Source organism: Falco punctatus, assembly GCF_963210335.1.
Source record: "Falco punctatus genome assembly, chromosome: 4".
Lineage (NCBI taxonomy): Eukaryota > Metazoa > Chordata > Aves > Falconiformes > Falconidae > Falco > Falco punctatus.
The window spans coordinates 38,223,678-38,248,797 of NC_137583.1; the positions used below are offsets into that span (position 1 = coordinate 38,223,678).

At 51.1% G+C, this 25,120-nt stretch overlaps 1 protein-coding gene across 1 annotated transcript; it reads right to left on the bottom strand.

The window, feature by feature from the left end:
- Positions 1-6: 6 nt before the first annotated feature.
- Positions 7-25,030, bottom strand: CFAP70 (cilia and flagella associated protein 70; the record flags this gene model as incomplete). The annotated part of the gene is made up of 28 exons (XM_080383510.1): positions 7-108; positions 566-609; positions 1,286-1,391; positions 2,445-2,534; positions 2,975-3,136; positions 3,856-4,008; positions 4,715-4,803; positions 5,517-5,624; positions 6,566-6,757; positions 6,917-7,032; positions 7,131-7,264; positions 7,784-7,909; positions 8,429-8,560; positions 9,207-9,398; positions 10,431-10,491; positions 12,656-12,747; positions 13,233-13,313; positions 13,552-13,719; positions 15,238-15,372; positions 16,335-16,434; positions 17,522-17,613; positions 18,811-18,993; positions 19,391-19,567; positions 20,598-20,677; positions 20,920-21,015; positions 21,343-21,529; positions 23,639-23,765; positions 24,357-25,030. 28 exons carry the CDS (start codon positions 25,028-25,030, stop codon positions 28-30), a joined length of 3,978 nt encoding a protein of 1,325 aa, XP_080239636.1. The 3' UTR covers positions 7-27.
- Positions 25,031-25,120: the final 90 nt, after the last annotated feature.

Sequence of the window (25,120 nt, forward strand, 5' to 3'; positions counted from 1 at the left end):
AGTGCCGGGGGGCTCAGGGGGATGGGCTCAGAGGGACGGGTTGCCGAAGCCCAGCCGGTGCTGGGTCGCGTGGATCTCCCGCAGCAGCGCATTGTTCCTCAGGCCCAGCTGCAGGGAAGGACGGAGATGGGGGGTCAGGCCCGGCCCAGGGCCCCCACGCACCCACACCCAGACACCCACACCCACCCGCCGGCTGCAGGGCTGGGGGCTGCGACCCCCGCGGACTCCCCAGGAAACAGCTCTTTCATTGCCCTGCTGGTGTCAGTGATGGGCCGGGGGGCCAGCAGCACCCAACGGGAGTGGGAGCACCCAATGGAACCCAACGGGAACTGGGATACCAATGGGAGCAGGGCACCCAACGGGAGGGGAGCAGCCGGAGGAGGAGCTCAGGAAAGGCCAGCTGCCTTAGCCGTGCCCCATCTCCGTATGTCACCTCTAACATGCCACACTGTTAAACTTGCAGGCGGCAAGGGCTCCGTGCTGTGGCAATGCTCTGGGCACCTCCCGCCCTGCTGGCCGCCTACACGCTGCCCTGCCTGCCCCGCAGCAGTGCAGGGGGACAAACCTTGACGGTGTATTTGTAGCACTGCTCTGCTTCCAGCTGCCGTCCTCCCTGGAGAAATGGCACAAGAGTGGTTAGTGAGGAAACCATCCCACTGGAGAGGTGCCGGCCCTCGGGGCTGTAACATAGCTCAGGACGTGGCCCAGGGGAGTAAGTGTATCGAGCAATGATGAGCAGTGAGGAAGGGCACTGCATTTGTCATCCAAACACTTCACTTTCCCTGAGCACTGCCCCCCAACTATTTTTACCACTGAGATCATGGAATCACAGCACGGTTTGGGATGGAAGGGACCTCCAAGATCACCCAGTTCCAGCCCCCTGCCAGGGGCAGGGACACCTTCCACAGCCCAGGTTGCTCCCAGCCCCGTCCAGCCTGGCCTTGGGCACTGCCAGGGATGGGGCACCCACAGCTGATCTGGGCAGCCTGGGCCAGCGCCTCAGCACCCTCACAGTGAAGAATCTATCTAGCTTAATCTACCCTCTTTTAGTTTAAAGCCATTCCCCCTTGTCCTATCACTGTGAGCCCTACTAAAAAGTTCACCCCTATTTTTCTTATAAGCCCCCTTTAGGTATTAAAAGGCCACTGTAAGGTCTCCCCGGAGCCTTGTCTCCTCTGGGCTGAACAACATGATCTACAACACGTTATTCAGGCTCGTGAACAGATGCTGAGAAACCTGCCCACTGTATCAGGCTGGCGGTGGGAGTAGCTGGCTGGCTGGGCACTTGCCTGCAGGCAGATGAGGGAGAGATATCCCCACACTTCAGCATTGGTGTTGTTTAGGGCATTGGCTTCGGAGAGAGCATCTTCTGCTTCCGCCATCTCTTCCAGCTTGAAGGAGAGAAGGAGAGGTGTGAACAAAAGGCAAACAGCAGGCAGAAGGTGCTTCAGAACTGAATGGGCATCTGCTCTAACAGCTGAAGAAATCAGTGCAAGAAAAACCTCTAGCAGGGTTTCCCTGATAGGGATGCAGGGAAAGGATTTAGGGCAAAGGCAACCAGTTATCCTCAGTGCCAGCATCCAGCTCTCCCAGTCTGGAGCACAAGCCTTTCACCATTGACTACTGATCCCGGTGGGAGCACACACTGTTTACAAATCAGCACAATTACAAAGCAGCACAAATGCCTTCACCTCTGCTCTGGGGACCATGGTACAGCTCCACGAGGAAACATGACTCTGGTCCTGACCCCTATTCCTGCTGCACACTGGCTCCTGGGAGGCAGGGGTAGCTGGTGCCTGGAGGGCTGCAGCCAGCCCCCAGGCCACTGCTCACCTCCCTGGCTGGAGTCTGCAGCCTCCCAGGAGGTACACATTTGGCCAAGGGGGCAACAGAAGTTCAAGTTCCTTCTATTTGCTTCCCTGTGCCAAACCCCCTTGGAGGAACCTCACAAAGTGTACCCCTGGGAGATACCATGCTGCTGGTGGCTGGGTGTCCTTGGCAGCCCTCCAGAGGCGCTGAATTCCTTTGGGCAGGGAAAGCACCGAGATTCCTCTTTGCTGCCATTCTGCTCAATTCTTTCACAGCGACATGCAGGTCATGCACAGGCAGGCACTCCGAGCAAAGCCCAGGCCCAGATTACGTGCTTGCCATGACATCCTGGTGAGGGAGGTGCTGGCAGGCCCTGGCAGCGGGATGAGGGGGGAAGGATTGCTGCTCCCAGGGCGGCTGCTGAGGGTGGCTGTCTCCTGACATCTTCTGTATGAGCAGCCCGGGGTGCCACGCTGGGACTGTGATAGCACACAGCACATGATGGCCTTCAGGAGCATTGGTTTCACAGGCAGCCAAGCTTTACTTCATTAAAAGGGATCATGTAAAAGCAAGCCCTGCATCCCATGCCACAGAACCAATTAAAGCGCAGATGACTTGAAGGTAATTGCACTTACCCTGTAGCAGGCAATTCCCACTCCCAGCCAGGTGAGACAGGACGCAGAGTTCTTGCAGGCAAGCAGGTAGGTCTGTTTTGCCTGGCCATACTACCAGGAGAGAGACAATCGGGTTTCTCTCTGCATCAAAAGCATCACCCCGCAGACAGCTCTCCCCCCAGAATTTACCAAACACCCCATATCTCCAGCGGGCTCAGAGCCACCATCCCCACTGCTGCCGGGGGGCTGAGAGCCTGCCCGCTGCCCCTGATGCAGTGGCTCTGTGCTGCCTGGTTCTAACGCAGTAATGTAGAAGTCACCCTCATTGCTAGCACAATGAGAAAAGGCTCAGCAGCACCCTGAGACATAGCAGCTGGGATGTGGAGCTGGCACAAAAGAACAGGGCAGGCCCATGCTCTAAGGAGCCGAGCTCTGCAGAAGGGTTTGCTGTGTTGTGAGATCTTGGCTATAGCTACAGATAATGGAGTCTGGAATCTCCCGTGATTTGCTTTGTGGCAAATTTCCTTCCACCACTCACACTGGCTCCTCACCTCTTTCCCTTCCAGGTAGATGGAGCCCAGGCGTAGGTAGACAAAGTGCATATCTGCAGCATCCTCCACAAAACTGATGGTTCGCTCATAGCACTCCTTTGCCTCACCAAAGTCCCTCTTCAGGTAGCACAGGTGCCCTTTCTGAGCCCAGACGTTTGGATTCTGTGCACACAAAACCAGGAGTGAGATGTGGCCAGGAGATGGGAGGGAGAGAAACCCAGGAGAGGGGCAGGGACCCCTGTAATCAGCAGAAAGGAAGAGCTGATCAGTGTTTAATCATAGCAGGGCAGATTTTATGTACAAAACTAATCACAAGTCATAACACCTGCATTGGGAGCCCTCTCCAGCCTTCCCCTGCATGGTGCCCTGGCCCATGCAAGGCTCCCCAGGTACGGTGAGTACGCAAACAGCAGTCGGAGGTGTCAGCTTCCTTCTGCCTTCCATTCAACCTGACTCCCCAAACCCACCTTCCCTCTCTGCTGAATAGCAACCCTGTTTCTCACGAAACAGAGCCTGACTCATCAACAGAAGGAAAGATGATCAGGATATACCTGTTCAAAGGGAAAAGAAAGGCAGATGCTGCAGAGAGAGAGAGGAGTCCGTGCTCAGAGATGTCGCCTGTCTGTGCAGGAGATTACAGAAGGCAAGTAATAAGCAGCGTAATGAGGAGGGCAGTGCCACAGCCACAGCCTGATGTGGTTCATTAGCTATGACTGTCCTCCCCTGCAGAAATTGCTGCGGACTAACATTAGATTTGCTCAAGTACAAATGAAGCATGGTGTCTAGGTTCACATGCAGCAACAACGCAGGTGGAGCCTGCTGTGGTGTTTGGCCAGTGTCCTGCTTCAGGACAGCGTGCTTAGGGACACACATAGAATTACCATGCAGTCAATTCTAACAGCCTCACAGAGACATTCTTCACATTTGGAGAGTTCTTCCTTCAGCATATAAGTCTGGGCCAGCGCCAGGTAGTACGCACAGGAGGGACCTCCCTGAAGGCTCAGCAGCTCATGGGCCAGCGCCCTGTGAACAAACTGTGGAGGAACAGCACAGCGTCGTGGTTAGGAGAGTAGGCAAACCACAGGCACCCCCAGAAGGACATGGCAGGAGGGCTGACTTGCACTTATTTGACTTCCATGAACAGAAAACAGGAGATACTTCCCCCCCCAACTTTGAATATTTTCCTCCATTACTTCTAGTTTTGTTTTGCTTTAAGCAACTCTTTGTGCCATGTAAAATTAAGGCAGGCAGCATAACATGGCAGTCAGAGAGATCCCACAGAGATGACTGTGTGGGACAGAGACATTCCACAGGTGACACAAAAATTACTCTGACATACACAAGCATCTGAAAGAAGAAAGGAGTACTGGCATCTTGGAAGCATCACAATAATGCATCTCATCTCTGAACGTACAGAGAAGAGCACATCTGCACCATTTCTGACTCGGCCATTCCCTCCCTAGCAAGCAGCACTAAGCTGAGGCAGCCCGAGAACCTCGCCTGCCTGAGATCATTGTGTCCACAACCAGCATTTTGGTCTGAATATTCTGCCTGGCCACAGTTTTCCATTTCTGGGCAGCTGAGGTTTTGTTCCCTCTTGTGCTCAGCATCTGGGGTAGCCACAGCTTATTCTCTGAGCCCAAGAAGGGCTTGCTGGAGTTTGCTACCAGCTCTTTAGCAATAATGCAGGGAAGGAGACCAAATCTCTCTGCCCACTCCTCCACCCCACACTGAGCTGACCTGGATGGCATTGACTTTGATGAGGAATTCCACTGCCTTCATGAAGATTGTGCAGGGAGGCTGGCTAAGTCCTGAGCCAGGGGATGGTGCTGCAAGAAAACTTATCTCCATCAGTCCTAAAATGGGCTTTTTATTTCTGAAGCAAGGGTCGGGGCTGAGACCCTGCCAGGGACAGAGGAATCCCAGCAACACAATGTAAAACCCAGGAGGTGGCAGGGGAGGCTGAAGCAGAGATTAACTCAGCATTTCTTTCTGAAGGGCTTAAGTTTTGTAAGAGATGTGAAAAGAAATGATGCTCTTGACCCACTAATTTTCCAGTCCAAAGTCATAGGAAGAAAAGGTAGGAATTTATGATTGAAGCTTGTCAGAGTTAACTAAAGTGAAGCCCCTGCCTCCCCAAACTTCAGGCCCCAGCAGGGCCTGAAGCACCCAGCACTGCCATCTCTTTGCCACCCTGTAGAGCTGTAGAGAAGGCAGATCACACAACACATGACTAGAGGAGATCCACAGGGACAGAGCTGGCATCTCAGAAGGGAGACATCTGAGCAGCCAACGAAGGCTTCTGGGTGCAGCAATACATAAGGAGGGAGCTGCGTTCACCCACTGGCTGTCCATCCTGAGACGTGCTGCTCTAAAAATCAGGATGAATCTGCCTTGCCTGGAGATTCCCCAGCTAGGGACAGAGAACAAGCCTTGATATCTTGCCTTCAGGATGGCCACAGCTCAGTGCTCCCAAGTTACTCTCCTCCCCACTAATCGCACAAGGCCATCTCCTTCACACGCCAAGTCCCCATCTCCTGACCTTTCAGGGCTGCCTCTGGTGCAGTAGCCTCTTCCTTGGGTGCCACACAGGCCAGTGCAGGCTCTACCACCTCTGGCAGTTTGCCAGCTGAGCCATCTGGAACCTCCCCTGAAATGAAACCCCCGAACAATCATTAGGTGCAAGCAAAGAGTTTGCCATAAACTGCCTGCTTTGGAGCATGGTTCCACAGAAATAGGGAAGAGAGAAAATATAAAAGATCTATCACATTTTCAGAACAAGGAAGGAATTTCTTTGCAGGAGGCAAAACCTGGGTCTGGGGTTTTGAGTACAAGATTACCATGTGAAGCTATAAACAGGTATAAATGAGGCAATACCCCTTCCCTTATAATCAAAAATGGCAAAAAAAAGCATATGACGCCAAGCCTGCCTGCCTGAGGCACTTTGCATGGAGTGGTGATAATGGTAAAAATAAAGCCAGCTACCATTTGCCGCAACCTAGCCAAATATTTGGAACTCAGGACAGAAAGTCTGGGCTCAGAGGGAGGCTGGACTCAGCAAGGCTCTGAAGTAAGCCTTCGGTTCAGGCTGTTTTGCCCTTCAAATTGGTGAGGCAGTGCTTTCCAAGCTGTGTTGGGAAGTCACAGCAACAGCTTTCATGAAAGCAAAACCTGGATGACCCTAATGTATGACTGTCACAGGGGCAGCTCAAAATACGCTCGCTTCCCCCAGCCAACCTGGCCACTGCCCACACACCAGTATATCAGCAGCACTGGGCTGGAGCAGAAACCTAAATGCAAAGTCTGGTCCCTTTGCTAGGCTGCAGGTAAGACAAGTCACCGGCTGCGCTGCTTTCAGAAAACTTCATCATTTAAAGCAGCATACTTGCCACTGTTGTCTCTCACTGGTGTAGTTTGTGATCTGTCTACTCTAGCTCACAGTTCACATCACATTCCTTTACCCTTCGTATTTCTCCTCTTAGAAATACTTCGAAATTTCCCCTTTCCTTCCACTGTTCAGCATCTCCACGCTGCAGTGAGCCCCCACCTTGCTGGTGCAAAAAAAAACCTCCTGGTTTTGCCCGGTGTTACCTGGCAAGCACTCTTCTGGGCCTGGGCTGGGAGACCTCACACACCCAGCAGAAATGTGCTTTTTCTCTCCTTTTCCCTCAGCAGCCTCAGTGATGCTCCTCTCCTTGGCGAGCTGTGCTTGCAGTAGCTTCTTAGCCTCACGGAAGGCCATTTCTGCCTGAATATTACTGTTCTGCAGCTCATAAAACAAACCTATGGGAGACAGAATAAGCAGCATAAACAGACAAGCAACCCATAGCAAAATCCTTCCCTTAGCACCTCAGATTAGAGCAGGGGGAACAGGACTGGGGCAGAAGCAATTCTGGGCTCTACAGGAACACCTTGAGCACACGGGCCGGCTTGCTTTTGTACCTGAAAGTGTCCAGGCTACAATGCTGGATGGCTCCAAGCAGCAGGCATCCTCAAAGAAAATCTCTGCCTCTTCATAGTGCTGCAGAACCACAGCCACAATCCCACAGAGCAGCAAGCTAGGGACAGGGTCAGACAGGTTAGCCTTGCAGGGCCCAGGCAGTGGTGCAGGGGACACCCCCGACCCTGCCTCCCACCCTCTGGAGGCACTCAGCACCTTTGGATATGATGGGAGTTCAGAGAAAGAGCCTGCTGGAAGCATTCCTGGGCTTTGGTTTTTTCCTCGACCAGAAGGCAGAATGCTCCATAGTCCAGCCAGTACTGGATGTTGCGCTGGTCCTGAGCTATCCTCTAGACAAAAGAGATCATTGTTGGAGTGAAGACTGCTGCAGTCATGCTCAGCACACACACCGGAGCAGGGGGACAACTCTGGAATGACCACATCTTCCCTCTGACCACCCCAAGCCCTTGTCTATCATACGCTGGGATTGTGCTGGGCTTCCTCTAAGCCTCCTTCACCTAACACATGTCCTCCAGGTTCAGCTGACCTCCTCCTAGCCTCCTGTTAAGAGGGCTGTGTTCCCAGTACTGACCCAGCACACCTTTAGGACCATCCCATTTTGCCTGGCCTCAAGGCTGAAATTCTCAGTGACCTGGCCAGGCTCTATCTCACATCCTCCAGAGAGCAGCATCTCCCTAGAAAATCCCTCACATATTCTGCCTGAGTATCCTGGTTGGGTTCAGCTCCTTCCTCCCTACACCACAGTCAGGGCTGGCTGAGCTGTCAGCAACACGGGCCCCACGCCACCGCGATGGCGTGCTGGCTGCCAGCCCAGACGCACCGGCTGGAAAGAACAGGGGCTCCTTTACCTGCTGGTAGTAGAGAGATGCCAGCTTGTAGTCTTTGTTGACTTCAGCTTCACGAGCAAAGAGCCAGAGCTGCTCCTCAGTCGTGCAGGATGGAGGAGCAGGAGGAGCAGCTTCCTCAGACAGTAGCTGGTAGGGAGCAAGACAGAGCGTTAGCCCTGGGGAGGGTAAGAATTGTTCACACGATCTCAGTACAGCAGCAGTCCCCAGTGGTACCTCTGCCACACAGGGACAAGGCAATATCTATTATTTGCAGTTATGACAAGTAAAAGCATCCCCTAGAATAAAACTGTGTCAAACTTCTGTGGTGTCACTTACTGGTGACCCCAGCTCATGCTAGAAGGTCTGTGCTCTGCTCAGGTGCGTGGCAGAGGGCATGGACCCAGCCCCTCTCACCTTGAGCCAGCCACAGCAGCTTTTACTAATGGTGTCTCACACATATCCCACCATAAGGATTTCATAGCAGTGGGATACAGATGCACTGGACCCTGCCCCTGAGTGTGGCTTGGGGCCCACGTGATAACTGCAGCAAATGAAAGCATGAGCCTGCTTCTGTCTTGAAGGCAAAAGTCCCCCTGCTTCACTAGACGCAGTGTGATCTGGATCTACAGTGAAGTCGTGTCCCACCTCACCCAGGTTTCTCCCCACCTGGTTCAGGGCTATGTGCATCTGGTCCACGAGGTACACGTAGAGCTCACTCAGAAATGCCTGGAACTGCTCCTGGGTCTCAAATGCTGTGGTCTTCAGGTATTTCTCCCTCACAATCTTCACTACAGCATACTATGGAGGCATGCGACAGTTGGACAAGGCAGACCCCCCTGTGCCACCCACCAGTTCTGTAATCATGCAGAGCCAGAACACACTGATTTTGTCTGAAGCTCCAACTTAGTTCTGAGGAAGAAATCCAGCCCAGCACTAATAAAAGTGAAAAAAAAAGAAAGGAGGAGTGAATTCTTTTCCCACCTCCCAACCTTGGCTCTCCTTGACACAGCCATGCCCCTTTAGGGGCAACATCTGCCAAAACTCATCCCCTTGGCACAAAGAGGGGGTCTCTGGGCAAAGCATGGCCGAGGCTGACCAGCTGAGAGGGGAGAACCCCTTTTTTGTGCTAGGGCAGACTGTTGAGTGTGCAAGAGCAGTAAGCTTTGCCTTCCTCAGGCTATGAGCGTGGGGCAAATGCATGTGACCAGCTTTGGAGTCCTCCCCATTGACAGGAACAGTTCTGCTGATGTGTGACTGAAGCAACTTGGTGCTTGCTCCCTTAGAGGGAAAACCTGTTCCCCCTCTGCCCACTGCAATAGCTGCAGGTGGCCAGGATTCTGGAGCAACACAACATCCTAAGTCACATCCTAAGCAGCAGCTCCTCACTGAGAAACTGCCAGAACAAAACAAGCAGGGAAGCAAAAAGCACAAATGGACTCTTTACCTTTAGCTGTTCTTTAAAAGCAAAATATTTGCCAGAACTATTGAGCGCGAAGTTGAGCTGCCGCCTCTGTTCCTCCAGGGTTTGGTGGTCTGTTGCTCCCTGGTCAGGCAGCTGCTTCCCAAAGAGCTCATGGTATTCACTTAGGATGGCAACAGCAATGTTCATGACACGGCTGTGATAATCTTCCACTGCCTAGGAAACAAATAATCAAACTTAACAAGTCACTTATGCCATCAACCTTGAAATGTATTTTATTTGGCAGAGCCCACGCCTCCCATAAACTCCACCTGACTCAAGTCTCAATTAATCTGTCATGCATCCTTTCCTGCCCATGCCTGAGGGCTGCGAAATATCTACATGTAAATACAAAAGAGCTCCTTCACAATTAAATATTGCTCTTGCTGTATTTTTCCATCAGAACCCAGTATTTCAGTCGTTGTTGTCTCTTCTATAGCAGTATAACTGGCTGTAAGTAAAATATATCTCATCTGCTGGGAGCTTTTTAAACCCATGGGCCAGCCCTCTTCAGCAGAGTCTGTAATCTCCCTAATCTCAGTGGCAGAAGCTTCCATGTGCTGTAACTATCAAAATGTATCACTGTGCACTCCACACAGTCCAGCACAACACAATTCTGCATCACCACTGGGGTCAGTTGTTGAAGTGCTGCTGCTTCTCCCACTGTTGCTTTGAATTTACAATCACCCAGAAGCCATCCAAGGACATTCTCCTTTGATGGCTGTTCTGTACCCACAGAAGATGAGCCAGCACTCTCAGACCATTTTCTAAGGATGTCGCACACACAAAAGTCCTCAAAAATTCTGGGTGACCTGAGAGCAGTTGGGGCTGATTCTGTTCACGTTTGTCTGGGTCTGATGAAGCACATGAGCTAGTCTGAGACAAGAAAGTGCTGGGACTGCTCAGGGTAAACATAAGGTTCTGGTAGCCTCTCTCCCCAGCATCCCATTTCTTTCCAATCACCCCTACACTGCTGCCTTCCCTGCCTTTGCTACATCTCTCCCCTTTGTATGGGCTGTGAACGTGAGTGACAGCCCAGGAACGCCTTCCCAAGGCATACTACTGTGAAAGTACATCCAGAAGTTTTCTTTTCTGTTTATTTCCTCTTCAAACCTCACCTACATACTGCTGCAGGGCTGAGATTGATTCTCCTGTGCGAGAGGGATGAGGTGGCAGAGTAGGGGCAATGTCACAGGATCTTGCACTTACCTTCTTGGCTCCTGCAGTCCAGGGAGGCAGTGGAGGGCGAGGAGGAATCATCTGCTTGACCCTGTCAACAAGAGAACAGAAGAGATCAGCCAGACACACTGCCAGCAACACTGGCTTGTCTTGGGCACAGGCAGCCTGTAGTGCAAGGGCTCGAGCTTGTCATCATGTCCCTGAGACACCTCACAGGGACCCGGGGAGGGAAACTGAAGTCTCAGACCAAGAATAAACTGTGAAGACTAGGCACCTACATTCAGCGCTTAGAGCTCATCATAATAAGGTTAACATTTGTTACTGCTAGCAATCAAAAACACTCTCCTAGAGAAGCAGATCTTCTTTAACTCACAGCCTCCTGGGTCTGCCCAAACAGCTCAAGAAAGGTACCAACCTGAGGAAAGCTCTGAAGAATGTTATCACTTTATCACCCAGGTCACCAAGATCCATCGGTTCCCCACATTGCCCAGTGTGGCTGTGGCACCTCATCCCTTGGCCATGCGCTGACCCCTAGACACCATACTGACCCTGTCTGTAGCACTGCTAGTTATAATGACCTTTCAAATACTGATCAAACCCCCCTATGATTACCATAATTTTTACTAAGATTTTATTAAAATCCTTGGTGTCAAAACAGCCTTAATTCATGGAGATTTTTATCAAGATTTCTTGCTTGCCAATACCTAAACATAAACACCTTCAGTCCTTAGAATGTAATCCAGACCACCAAGCTAAGGTGTCACATCCCTGTGATGGCTGCTACCCAATTAGCAAAGCAAATTAATTATTCCCTGCCAAATACAAACTACTCCTGTAACTGTCCTGCCAGCTTACAGAGCCCCAGACCAGCTGCTTTCTCCAGGTCCTGAGCCCTGGCCACCCCTCCCAGACAAACTCTGCTGTGCAGCACAGTGCCATGGCTGTGAGCAGTCCCTGTGCTCTGCACAGACCTGTCACCACCCCTTGGGAAGCCACAAAGACTGAACAAGCTCCCACGTTCACAGTCCCACCCTCACCCAGCCTCAGAACAGTATCCATCACCAATGTGTTACCTCTACCAGTGAGACAGATGAAAAGCAAATTGCTTCACTTTCAGAAGAGAAAAAGAAAACCAACAACAACCTGCGGAAAGCAAGCGAAGGGTGCCAGGAGGAGGATGAGAGAGGATTTTGGATGGAGCCCAAGAAAGCGAGCTATGGTTTGCTATTGAGATATGTATTTAAACATCCTTCAAGAAAAAGATCCACTGTTGGTCTCATCTGATAGGACATGTGTATGTGGCAGCAGCTGGAGCCCCCCAAGACAGAGCCCTTCCCAAGACTCAGGAGGGCTGATTTTTCAGGCCTGACATCTGCAGCTGCACATGGCAGGTGAACAACGGGGGGTTACGCTGAATTCATGCAAGTTGCAGTAGAGCAGAAATGGTATAAAAAGGGCCAGGAGAAGGTCTGTTCTAAGGGGGGTTCACCTTCCTCAACCTGTTCTTTCTAGAAGACAGCAGGCAGCACAGAAACCAACACACGTACTTTCCCTTCAAAGAATGGCTGCTGCTTATATTTCTGTTTGAGAGAGAAATACCACCTGCACTTGTTATACTTTATTAATTTACTGCATCTTCTCTTTTTTTATTCAATAAATTATACATGCTAGGCCTCTCCTAGACTGTAACGCAGCAGGGCTACCACTGGACAGGAAGAAACTGCCTCAAATCAAACAGACAGTGGAAGACTCGAAGCAGGAGAGATGAGAGAGCAGCTCTACAGCAGAATGATGTGAAAACTAATGTAAGAGCCAAGGGATGGGTAGAAGACTGTGAGAAAACGTCTGAAAAGGAAAAAATGACAGAATGTTATGGTGAAGTTACAGCAGTGCTGCCCAGGGCAGTCCATGCTGGTGACCAGCCCTAAGCAACCAGCAGAACGCCACACGCAAGAGGCAAGCATATGGGGATTAATGGGAAACAAAGCCCGGATGGGAACACAGACACTGTTGTGCTGCTCTGGTGTTCTCTCTTTTTGAGAGGAATGGCAGGGAGATGCCAGCTGGGAAGAACAAAGTGTTTTCCCAACACACCAGATGCCACCTCTTAAGCGGTCTGGCCAAATCCTCCCGCTGATTCCAGTGGGCTTTGGCTCAGGCCCTCAGCACTCCGAGGGGGAGCTCGCTCTGCAGCCCTGGTTCTATCCTGCAGAAATGAGCTGTCAGCCCCAGAATTACAGCACAGCTTTACACACCGTCTGGTGAGCTCCTCTCGCAATCGCTTTGGTACCAAGGCCTTGTCCAGCTTTATCTCCATCACCAGGAACGTTCCTGCTTCAGTGTATTGCTGTGAAGATAAACATTGCGCTCTCAATGTCGTGCTGTCTAGAGCCATTACTGACATGATGAAAGACTGAGCATATAGCTACGGATCTTCAGCAAATCCTCTTCAAACTGCAGAGACACAGCTTGTTTTATAACCTGCCCTCAGAACGATTTACGGCAGCAAAATTCAGCTCAAGAAACCAGTCTAGGGAAAAGGAGAAAGCCCAGATAATCAATCTGCTTGCAGAATGAATATGCATTTTTGAGGAAGAAGCCAAAACATGAAGGGACCCTTTTAAATAAACACCTGATTATATACAGAGACCTTCTAACCCAATGCTAGACTGCCCTCCAGCTGGATGCCACTGAAAGAACTCCAGGACAGCATTTACATAAAACTTTCCTTGTCCGACTCACTCTTGAAGAATTTAATTGCGTGAAAGGTGTGAGACAACAGTGCAGTGGCAGTCTAGCAGTCTTTCCTTCTTTTTGGAGATACATAATTACCTGTCCATCAAGGCTGAGATATGTGTCATTTTTAGCTTCTACACTGGCATCTGACAACTGGATTTTGGGCGCATTGGACATCTATTAAAGAAAAAGAAAAGACGTCTCTTGTTTCAGATTCAATAACCCTCACACCTTTGCAAGTTTCGGATGCAAGTTGTACATTTGTTCAGGCAGCATGTACTAAAATTTCAAAATAACAATTTATCTCTCAGTTGGCTGAGGCAACACAGCGTCACTCCCTGGTTTCTGCATGCCCCAGCTACCTCTGATGTGAAAATAGAGCAACCATGTCGCAAGATGCCGCCCTAGACCTTACCCTTCTATTGGAATCCTTATCTTTGGTGATTATCTCTTTGTCTTCCTTCTGAGTCTTGCAGGGAACGGCTCTGGAAAGGGGAGTATCGATCCCTGGGGTCCATGACCCTTCCTTAGTCAGGTTGAGCTGTGTCCTGAGATCCCGGAAAACACTGTGCTGACTTTTAGTCTGAAATAAAGAGGGAACAGAGGGAATCAAGGGACAAACTAGGCTTCCCCACCCCCTCTCACATCACAAAACACATTGTCAGGGTCCCAAATGCATTAAGAAGCTATGCAACCTCGTCTTCCCCTCCTAGGAGTGTAGTTGCTGGTGCTCAAGGCCAGTTCTGATACCATATAGCTGTGAAGCCTCAGGTTAGACTATGAAACAAGCTGCCTGAGAAAGCCACAGCAAGGTCTCCCTGTCTTCTCTCGTGAGCTGCATTTTCACTGAGGCACTGGCCCTTGATTCTTGCCTGAGCTATGTGGTAGAAATGCTGGAACCCAGCCCGTGCTGCCCTGATCCTGACCCACTGACCTGCATTCCACGGCTATGGACTTGCCCGGTGGTGTGGACTGTTAGGTGAATCTGGCTACCCTCACCAGCTCTGCCCTGTAATTTTTTGGGTACCCCCACCTGCCCTGCAGTGACTCTTGGCTCACGGCTCACCTTCTGGTGCAGAGCAGCTTCCCTGACACACATCAGTGAATTGCAAGGAACAGGTTTTTCAGATTGTTTACACACTGTCTGACCACCTAGACAGGCTTTTCCCTCCCAGCCATCACTGGTACATGAGCTGGGCTAGCAAGAACTGCGGGGATCATGGGGAGAGGATGGAGCAGCTGTACCAAGACTGCCTAGACCAAGGAGCAGCCCAAAGTACCCAGAGAATGAGAGCAACAGAGAGAGCACGTGTGTCACTTCACTTGTGACAAATAAACGCTACAGGACAAGTAGTACCATGCAGCCAAGAGGCCATTATTCATGGTGGTGAAGCAGAGACCCACCAACAGCTGTGGGCCTAGCCCTGCTTTGCAACAGCCAGCGGGAGCATGGAGGCAGGGAGAAGGGCTGTCATTCCCCGGCTGCTGCAGCCCCGGCAGCAGCACTACGGGGGACGTGGGCAGAAAGAACAGGCTGTGCATCTGCCCTCCTGAAACAAGCTCAGGTCTGTTCCGGCAGTACTGTGGGAAAATGGAGATGTAACTGTCACTCTTAGTAACAGAGCGGGGAAAAAAGCAAAGGCAAATAAACCTCCGTGAGCTACAGCTGAAAGAGCTCCAGTGACAGCTTTTTTGGTTGTTGCCTGGGGTAACGCTATCCTTTTAGAGCCACTGTTTGCTCTTCCCAGCAATGCAGTTCATTTGCCCATGTTCCAGACTGGGGAGAGAAGAGCATTCTTATAGCTCTCCCTGCTCAGCTGCTGGCAGAGAAGGGAGTGGAGTGAAATTCAGAGCCTCTTTCAGCCCCCAAACCTGCTCATACATGCCCAGAAATCCCCTGTGTTTAAGAAGTCTGCACCTAAAAGCTTGTCTTGTTATTTTTCTCCATCAGCAGAAGGGCAGAGAAGTTTCAGAGTCAGCCTCCAAACTGTCCATGCTGCCTGCTCCCAACCCCACACTGCCCACGCTGCCTGCTCCCAAGCCCACGCTGCACAAACACTGCAGAGCTGCAGCAGAGCCTGGCTGTCTGGTCTGCTCTCACCTTCTTGAACACCTCACTGTCTTGGTAGGTAAAGACACGAAAAGCACCTCGGATCTGCTTCACACCAGGGCACAGCAAAGGCACCATGTTGACATATGCCACGCCATGGAAGAAAATCTGCTTGTCCTCATCTCCCTGGAAACACAGAGCAAGGGACTGAGATACTGAACGGACTGTTACTCTCTTTAAGGAAACAAGGTCACCGATCCCATTAAGAAGAGGCCACACAGCAAACTGATGCACCTGATGAGCCAGCAGCTCTCCGTCACTGGCACACAGCTGAGACAACCTGGATGAATACACTGGAGTAATTTAATATGTAGAATATAAATTTTATCCCAATCCCTGCAGGGCAGCTTTTCTCTCTAATGCCCACACCATGCCATTGCCCAGGATGGTCTTTTTAAGATACAGCTGCAAAATTATCAACCACATGGTTAGAAATCCAAGCAACCTTGCCAGAGCTGTGCATCTTGGATTTGACAGAAATCACGTAGCTAATGAGGTCTGAGAGTCCTGGCTAGCAGCAGACTGGTGAGGGTGAGGGAGAAGGATCTCTGTCACAGCTGCAAAGTCCTGGCACCAGCGAGTGCTGAAAGGGATTTGTACCAACTTATATGACTTTGCCCTGGAACAGAATAGGAGCTCTCACACAACCAGCCACCATGAACAGAACCATTAGCTAAGGGGCTGTTTCTTTGTTAAACCACCCCAGTTTATGTGCAAAAGCATAACTTATTTACACTCTGAGAAAGAAGGCGTGAATTTCTTCAAGATGTTCCAAAACCCCATTGGCTAAAAATAAATTACCCTCAATTAATTACCTTAATTATCAAAAAGCACGCTTTCCCTTACCCCTTTCCACCAAGCTACCACAGAACATCAGCGAGACTGCATGCTATAAGGAAAAAATGTTATTCTTTGTCTATTTAACAGCTCTATAAGGCTGATTAATCCCTTTACAAAGCCTCTAGCTCTCTGACTTGCTTTGGCTGGTTCAAGGCTGGTTTTGGTATTACAAAGGCATTGAAAGGAAAACGCCCGATAACGCAATGCTGCTCCACAAGCCAGAACAACATACCCCTCCCCGCTTTTACCTTGTCAGCTTTGCTAGTTTTGCCTTTGCTGGATGGGGCCACAGACATCATGCAAACCTCCACGGGCCAGTACTGGCATTCTGCAATGCGCTTCTGCAGGCTGAACACAAAAGAGGGCACTGAGAAGATGCAGAGACGAAGCTGGAGAGCCCATTGCCCTCCTTTCTGCCCAGCAGCCCCAAAACATCACCCCTCGGGTTTGCGCAGACCAATGGGACACAGCAAGCACCCTTAGGCCACTGGAACACACATGCTTTGGGGCAGGCTTGGTACATTTTCTTCCCCATCCACTGCTGTGTGCATTTATGGCACAATCAGCTATGAAACAATTGTGACAGCAACTCACTAGGTTTTCTCTCTCCCCTGGTTACTTCAGGAATAAAATGAGTAAGAAGGAACATGATTAAATTTGGTATAAATCCTGAATTGCACAGAGCAAGCAGACCCTGAGCGCCCATTCAATGTGCCTGGTAACTCTGAAACCAGCAGGCAGGCTGATGGAAGTGTAGGGGGAAAAATGTTAAAAATCAAACCAGATAGAAGGGACTGTTTCCACAGGAGGAGTAATTTAGCTGTGAAACTCACAGCCGTGACGCAGCTGAGGCCAAGAACGTAGGAAGATTCAAAAAGAAATGGGATACTCATCCTGATCTTGGGCATATCTGGAGTCATTAAAGGTAACGTTTATTCAATAATAAAACAAATGAAGAGGGCCCACAGGGAGTGAAAGGATTTTATTGTATTGGGAATTCAGCAAAATTTAATTAGCAGCTCAGAAGAGAGCTGTGGGGGCCACCCTACTCCATGTCTGTTCACCATAACTCTGCTGCCCCTTCCTTCAGACCGTGGAGGGAACAGTCACCAGTTCCAGTTGCTGGCAGCATAAGCAAACATCTATGGCCTGGAGGCAGCAGCTACAGTTAATTCATCTTCTCCCACCATAGCAAAACTAAGTTGCTGCCAGTAATTAAAGGCAGTTAGCTGCTCTCTTGCTCATGTGAACACCTTTGGCTAAGAGCCAGCCATAGGAGCCACGGGAGGCAAGGCAGAGCCACGGTTTGACCATGTGAGAGGTTTGAGACACCTGCATGTTGCTGCTCCATGCCTTAGGTCACTCAGCTGAGTGCATTCTGGGGTGTTTTCTCCCCACTGCTCCATGCTGGAAGGGAGGTTCTCAGGTCCCTTACATGACTACTGCAGCGGGATCCAGGTAACAACGCCTTTCCATGTCCCATATGATTCTCTTCATGCTTTCTGCTCGGACCCTGAACTCCCTGTCCTGTGAGAAACAGTATGTGGTCAGAGCCAGGACAGCAATCTCCACAGCCTGCTTCATCCCCAATTCATGCCTAATAATGTTTCTTGGGAGAGAATGTGAGTCATACAAAGGTTTCCAACTCACCACACCCCGGCCAGCCTAGCAGAGCAAGCTAGCAGCCCTTCCTGCAGACACCAGAGCCCATTAGGATTAAGAGCCTGGCTCACAAGGAGATAATCACAGAGTCATAGAACTGTTTAGGTTGGAAAAGACCTTTAAGATCACCAAGCTCAACCATTAAACCAGGACTGCCAGGCCCACCACCAAACCATGTCCCTGAGTGCCACATCTACACATCTTTTAAATACCTCCAGGGACGGTGATTTCACCACCTCCCTGGGCAGCCTGTTCAGTGCTTGACGAACCTTTCAGTGAAGAAATGTTTCCTAATGTCCAATCTAAACCTCCCCTGGCACAGCTTGAGGCCATTTCCTCTTGTCCTGTCACTTGTTACTTGGGAGATGAGACCTACTCCCACCTCACTACAACCTCCTTTCAGGTAGTTGTAGAGAGCGATCAGGTGCCCCCCTGAGCCTCCTTTTCTCCAGATGAAACCACCCCAGTTCCCTCAGCTGCTCCTCATCAGACTTGTGCTCCAGCCCCTTCCCCAGCTCCGTTGCCCCTCTCTAGACATGCTCCAGCACCTCAATGTCCCTCTTGTAGCAAGGGGTCCAAAACTGAACACAGGATTTGAGGTGTGGCCTCATCTGTGCAGAGCACAGGGTGACAATCACTGCCCTGGTCCTGATGGCCACACTGTTTTGGATACAAGCCAGGATGCTGTTGGCCTTCTTGGCCACCCCCAGGCACACTACTGGCTCATGTTCAGCAGTGCTGTCAGCCAGCACCCCCTGGTCCTTTTCTGCCAGCAAGACAATAATACAATACAATATTCCACCAGCAATACAACTCCCAGCCCAGAAGCTCAGGGGTGGGTAGCTTTCTGGGGACCAGACCTGCCACATACACCCTAGGGAACTCTCCTGTGGTGAGTCAGCACGCCCACTGTCCCAGGGGAACCATCTCTGTGTCTGGACACTGCGCAGAGAACTGACCACTCGCCTTCCTCCCATAACAAGTCTCTGCAATTCTTTCTCAGTCCCTTCACTAAGACTTGCTCGTTCTCTTCCAGCCATGACACTGCCAGTCCTTTGTCACCTCTCTTTTGTTGAGTTCCCCATCCTCATCCTCATAGGGACCACCAGTGATGAAGGAGTTGGGTATGCTCAGAGCGCCAGGGGCCATGATGTTATCAAGGGGCCATTTCTTGGGCCTGGGTAATGGTTCCTTTTCACCAGTAAGCTTCAGGATGCCATTCTTGAAGAGCAAGGGGAATTCCTTCTAGAGAGACATGAGAATGAAAGGACTTGCATTTCCAGCAGGAGCAGGAGCAAGTGCCAGCTGCTCCGAGCTGGGTCTAACAAAGCAAAGCAGCAGTGCAGGGGCATGGCTCGGAAAATGCACTCCACCATGTGCATACAAAGAATGGAGAAAAAATAAATAGTCGTGTGGAAAAAAACTGCCAGTCTTAATCCAAATGTTGCCAAGCAAACCTTTGTGTTAAAGAAATATGTCACACCAGAGACCCTGAGCACTCACAACAAAGGCTGCTGTGGCACAAGCACGGGAGCTCTACACCCCACGGGTCTGGACACTTGTTCCACGGTGCATAGTATGGGAGAACAACCCCCTGTGTAGCAGCCAAAACCCCTCTCACCATGTCTGGACTAATCCTTACCTCCCCAGCTGCTGGCACTTGCAAGCAAGCCATGTAGTTCTGCAGGGGTCCAGTGGCAGCAAGCGCTTCTGGGACAGAACAAGCTGCCTCCAGTGTGACACTCAGGAGGTTACCATTTGCAAGCTCCACTGCAGAAAGCAGGGGCTCTTTGGTGCACACCGTCACTTCAAGGTCACCCTGTGAGACAAGGATAAAGTAGAGCCAATAACCAGACAATTATAACACTCCTGCTCTTGAGGGAGAAGCAAGCACAAGCCCAAGGCCAGAATATATAATGTTATCTTATTCCTCACCTTAGATGTAAAAGGAAACAGACCAGCATAGGAAAGAAATATCATGATCAATTTGGCTGAATTGTGATGTTTGTTTGTTTAAATTGGAGCATGCTTGAGGCATGACATATGCCCCAAAGGTCTCATAAAATGAGCCAGGGAGAGTCAAGGTCTCATGAAACAAGCCACAGAGGAAGAACATGAGGGCTGGAAAATAATGACTTTCCCCTGGTGATTCAGAGCATGCCAAGCTAGGGCTGCATTTTGACTCTGCCCTATCTCCACGCACTGTGTGTGGTCTTTAATTACCTGTCCCAAACCTGGATGGATGGTGTGCAGTGAAAAAACAGCTCATCAGCATTTATTATCTCTGCTCCCTAATGGACACCCCCCTGCCTTGCTTACTGTGTAACACCTCTTAAATACAGAAAAGTTAATGCAATATCTGCCTCTCCATCACTCAGTGCTAACTGCAGGCAGACTCAGGAGCAAACTTAGACACATTTTCCCAGTCTCATACTTCATTCCCCGCCTTATTCACTGGGTACTTTTCAACCAGCTGAATGAATAAGGACCTTGCAGGAAAGGCAGTCACAGCTTGTACAATAATGGACTCTGAGACATTTTATCCACATAAAGTTGGGCAGGTAATCTGCCTTTGCCTTTTTATGGTTTTTCAGCACTATGCTTTCCATCTTGAATATTATTTGCAGAGCAATTTGGTAGCTGAACACATTAACATTTCCTAGCACGACTTCACCTATCATAGGCAACTAGGGACAGACATCAATAGGAGCAGGAAAGGCCTCCAAGCTTGTAACATATAGGGCTGTAACATATCCTTGATGAGCTAGGTGGCTGAGTCATGCTCACCTTCCCCTTAAAAAGCAGCAGAGAGCCAAATGAGTGAAGGAACAGTTCCAGATTCCACATACCTTGGCCTCTGGGTGAAGGCTCTCTAATGGAGAGGTAAGCACTGCATACAAAGGAGTCGAGATCTTAAATGAACACTGTCCTGGGAAGAAACAGGAGTGAGAACAGCATAAAGTGAGATGCTCTGTAGAGAAATGATGGCCTAACTCCTAACGCTGAGCTACTGATGTCACCCCCTCTTCCCCTGGACCCAGCTTTCTAGAGATGCTATGAAGTGCATTTTGTCAAAAGGATGTAAATTACAACCAGGGGTCCATCAGCAAAGATCAAAAAGTGCCAAGGAGTAAGAAGTGGTTACAGAGGTTGCAGAATTCAATGTTGTACCTTGCAGCAGAGGTAGAAGGTCCACCACAGATTGGCCAAGAGGCATGGTCTTCTCCTTCTGTCTCCTCTCCCTTTGCAACACTTCTATCACTGTCACTAGAGAGATAAAAAGAGAGCAGCTGGCAGAGTTTCTCAGACAGCTTCAGACCAGCAGTTCAGGGGCTGCAAAGGATCATTGTCAGCTCTGGCACACACTTCTACTTCATCTCCCAAGGCCAACAAGAACAGCAAAACCAAGGAGCACAGGCCAACATGAAAGAGGGTTCTTCCAGCTGGCAGAGATGGGAACAGAAGTTCCGAGACCCTCCCACCACTGCTGCCAAAGTGCTATTCTTGAACAAGTGACTCCTGTGGCAGGCAGACAGACCAGAGCAGCTGACAGTACTCACCTCCAAGGAGGGAAATTCAGCATCAGGTACTTACAGAGCACAGGTTTTTGCGCAATGTCAGCCAAGGAATTGGGCCCATCGGGGCTGCACTCAAAGCTGGTCATGAAATTATAGTTTGCTGTCCCATTTGGCAAGACATCAGTCTTGGAGGACTCTCCCAAGATAGCTCCGTTGAACTCCACACGCACCAAAGTAACTGACACGTCGCTTTTGATAGTTTTCTGTCAAACAAATGGTACACTGAGCACCTGGCTCTGCAGCAACAGGCCCAGCATCAAAGTTGCCTCTGGCAGGCAGCTCAGTTCAGTGTCCAGGACAGGGCTCACCCATTGGGGTCTTTGGTTGTTCCGCTACAGGAACAGGGAAGAGGAGCAAAGTTTGGCTGTGCTAAGACCTCACCCTTCCCTGTCTTTAAGAGGGAAATTTCCTGCTCCACCATGCTGTGATGCCCCAAGGATTATCAAGGGCTGTGGCAAGGGAGATGGAGAGGTCCAGGCTTCACCCCAGGAAAGGCAATGAAAGACACATCTAAACCAGATCCCAAAATACCCCACTGATATTTTTGTGCTTCCAGGAAGCTTGAGGCTTTTGTCATCTCCTAAGAAAGTAGCTCCTGAGCTATGTGGCTGAGCTCACAGGACACTTGTGTATATCATGTGGCTGCAGAACACCTTGAAATCAAAGAAGGGCTCCAGCAAGCTCTTGGGAGAGCTCTGCAATTGGTTCTTACACCACCTTTACACCACTTGCTTTAAGCAGGCATGAGAAGGTTTGAATTTTAAAATGTTTCTGCAGAGGGGCTTAAACAGGTGAACAGGGGTGGTGAGAGCACAGCATGTTGCAGTGGGGATCCGTATGTCCAGGCAGCACCAGGCACCTCCACAGCAGCACAACACATGCTGAGACAGTTACCAAAGGAGAAACACGGCTTACTTCTCTGTCCAGGGAAGGGCAGCTGCTGCCCTGAACATGAGGACCACTGTGCCCAAACCCAGCTTTTCTTTAGTCCTGAGCTGCAGGAATGTCTAACCTCCACGGGCTTCTCCCTCAGCTCCCTCTCTCCATGTGACTGGGGTAATTAGTACCATATTGGCTCTTGCACAAAAAGAGATTTCATTCACTTGGTTTTAATTTCCAGTCCTTCTGCCTGTCTCCTTGAGCATATAGTCTATGAATGGCTAAACAGAAGCATCCAATTAACCTTTCTCTGTACCATTAATTATCCTAGACTCCTCTCTCATCCTTCTCTGCATTACCTCTAATTAAGCAGATTCCACACTTCTTACAGCTGGATTTTTTTTTCATATTGTTCTTATTATTCAACTTCTGTAAGCCCCTCTTCTTTTGCCACAGCCATTTCTCAAGATGGAGCGATCAGAACCACAAACCGACATTCCAGATGCAATCAGTCCACAGGTCTACTCTTTTCAGCACTGTTTTTCTTCCTCTTACCTTATACTTCTCACCTAAGATGCTGTTTGCTAAATCTATCAGTGTGAGAGGTACTCAAATACTACAGTGTAAAAACCGCAAAAAAAAAAAAAAAAAGCAGGTGCTTTTAGTTTGCTTTTTTTGTCTCCTGCTAGAGCAGAAGCAGGGATTTGCATTTTTCTGCTTGCAGCAGTAGCTGAGCTTCTCCTCCGCATTCCCTCCTAAATGCCAGTTCCTCTAGAAGACTTTAAGGACAGCTGGGTGTTTCACGCAGCACATGAAAATCACAGTAGGCAAGGTTTGATCAGAACCAGCTCATAGTCTTGCCCTGTAACCACACTGCAGCCACTGCCTTTTTACAGCTAGAGCCACCCTGTTGGTTTCAATACAATTTAAACCACTGTAGCTGGGATGACAATCTAACTTTATACCCAAGGTGAGACCTTTTTAGAGGTATTTGTCTCACTGATACACATTTTTTTCGTATCAGCCTGTGTTTTGTTTTAAAAAAGCTGCCATTTACATACAGTTAGGCAGAGAAGGCAGAGATACATTCCACCACAGCACCTCTGGGCTGCTGCTGAGGCAGTGCACTCCCCAGTCTACGTGAATCACAGTCGAACAATCTGCTGGATAAATTTTGCTATTAGCCATGTGGTCCCTCTTTCATACTCTTTATCAAGCTCAGAAATCAATCCTCTCTCGTCCATCCTTGCACGAACAAGCCCTCAGCAGGGAGCAGGAAGCCACCGCGTGGCATTGCTGGAATCTCTGACATTCTCACCGCTCCTTCCTATAGCCTTATCCCTTCACACCTGGCCTTGAACGGGATCACAGCACACCAAATCACTCTGGCCTCATTTATTAAACCAGCAGAGACATTTCCAGAAGTTGTTTACCAGGTCCTGCGCCTTCAGCACTGCGACCTGCACTGGTGTTGGCAGTGCCTCGCTGGGAAGAGCTGCAGCAGTGGGCAAGCCAGAGGCCTCCTTTCCAGCAGACAGCCCCGCAGGGCCCTCCATGGCTCTGCAGGAGAAAGAATGAGGAAAGAAACATGAAATGGCTCTGTTCCTCTCCCAGGAACGCCTGCAGGATAGAGCAGCCGTGGTTGCTAGCATTATTCAGGGCCTGGCTGTCAAAACACCATTGAAAGTGCAGGGCTCTGTCAGTGATGCATCTCCCGAGGAGCGCAGGGGTAGGACAGGGAGAAGTGTCATGTTAAAATTATCCAGCTCTATAAACTTCACCCAGGGGCGCAGGGGAAGGCTCCGTGTGCCCGGTGGCCCCCGCAGGGCCCTCCCCAGTGCCGGGCACAGCCCCACGCTCCCTTCTGCTCCGTGTTTCAGTTAAACGGGAGCCCGTGGGGCTGCCAGCCCATCCCCACGCGGCCCCCACAGGCACCCAGGGCACCCGCGACCATCCTGCGCCACAGGTTCGGCTGCACCGAGGCCCCTGAAACTCCCCCAGGACACGACTAGGCTGAGGAACCCCCGTGAGCCCACGGCACCCCGCTGCCTGGAGCCCCCCTAGCCCGGCTGTAGGGTCCCCCCCGAGGCTGGCAGCCTCCCGCCTGCCCGACGGGCCCTCAGGCTCGGGGTACGGCCTGCAGCTCCTCACCGCGCCGGTGCCGGGAGCGGCCGGGGGCGCCGGGCCGCGAACCCGCAGCCGCCTGGCCTCAGGGGGCGGCCGGCCACGCGTAACCACGGCGACGCGGCTGCTCCCGCGAGGCTGCGAGACCTCGCGAGATCCCAGCTCGGCACCGCGTGATTGGGGGGCGTGTCCGTGAAGCCGCTGCCGCCGCCATGATGGGTGTGGGCAGCCCTTACCAGGCCCTTTGTGGGGCGCCCCGTGGGGTGGGGGTTCCCCCGATCTGCCTTCCCGTATCGGCTGGGAGTGCTGCAGGGCCACCATGCCCTCCCCTGCAGCCCGGGGTGCCCCCGGGGAGTCCAGCTACTGCCCCAGCCCCACTCGAGGCCCCCAGCCCCTCCTGGCAGAGGTCGTCGTGCCCACCCAGCCGCTCGCTCACACCCCACTGGGACCCCTGGGGCAGACTGGGGGTCCCCACAGGCTGGGCCGGGGTCAGGCCTCACAGCAGGGGGCTGGCAGGCCCCATGGGGACAGAGGGGAGAGGTCCTGGTGGCCGGGGCAGCCACTCCAGCTCCCCCCAAGGGTGCAGTGTGGGGGCAGCTGCAGGGCAGAAGGGGTTTCAGGGGACCCCGCTGCCACCACCGGCGGCTTTTGGGGCGGGTGCTGGACCCTGGAGCGGGTTGGCCCGTTCCCTGGGAGGGCATGACCAGAATAGCTCCGCTATCTGATTCCTGCTGGAGGGGCTGCGGTGCTCCTGTGCCACTGTCTCCTCGGGGCTGACATTTGAGCCCAGC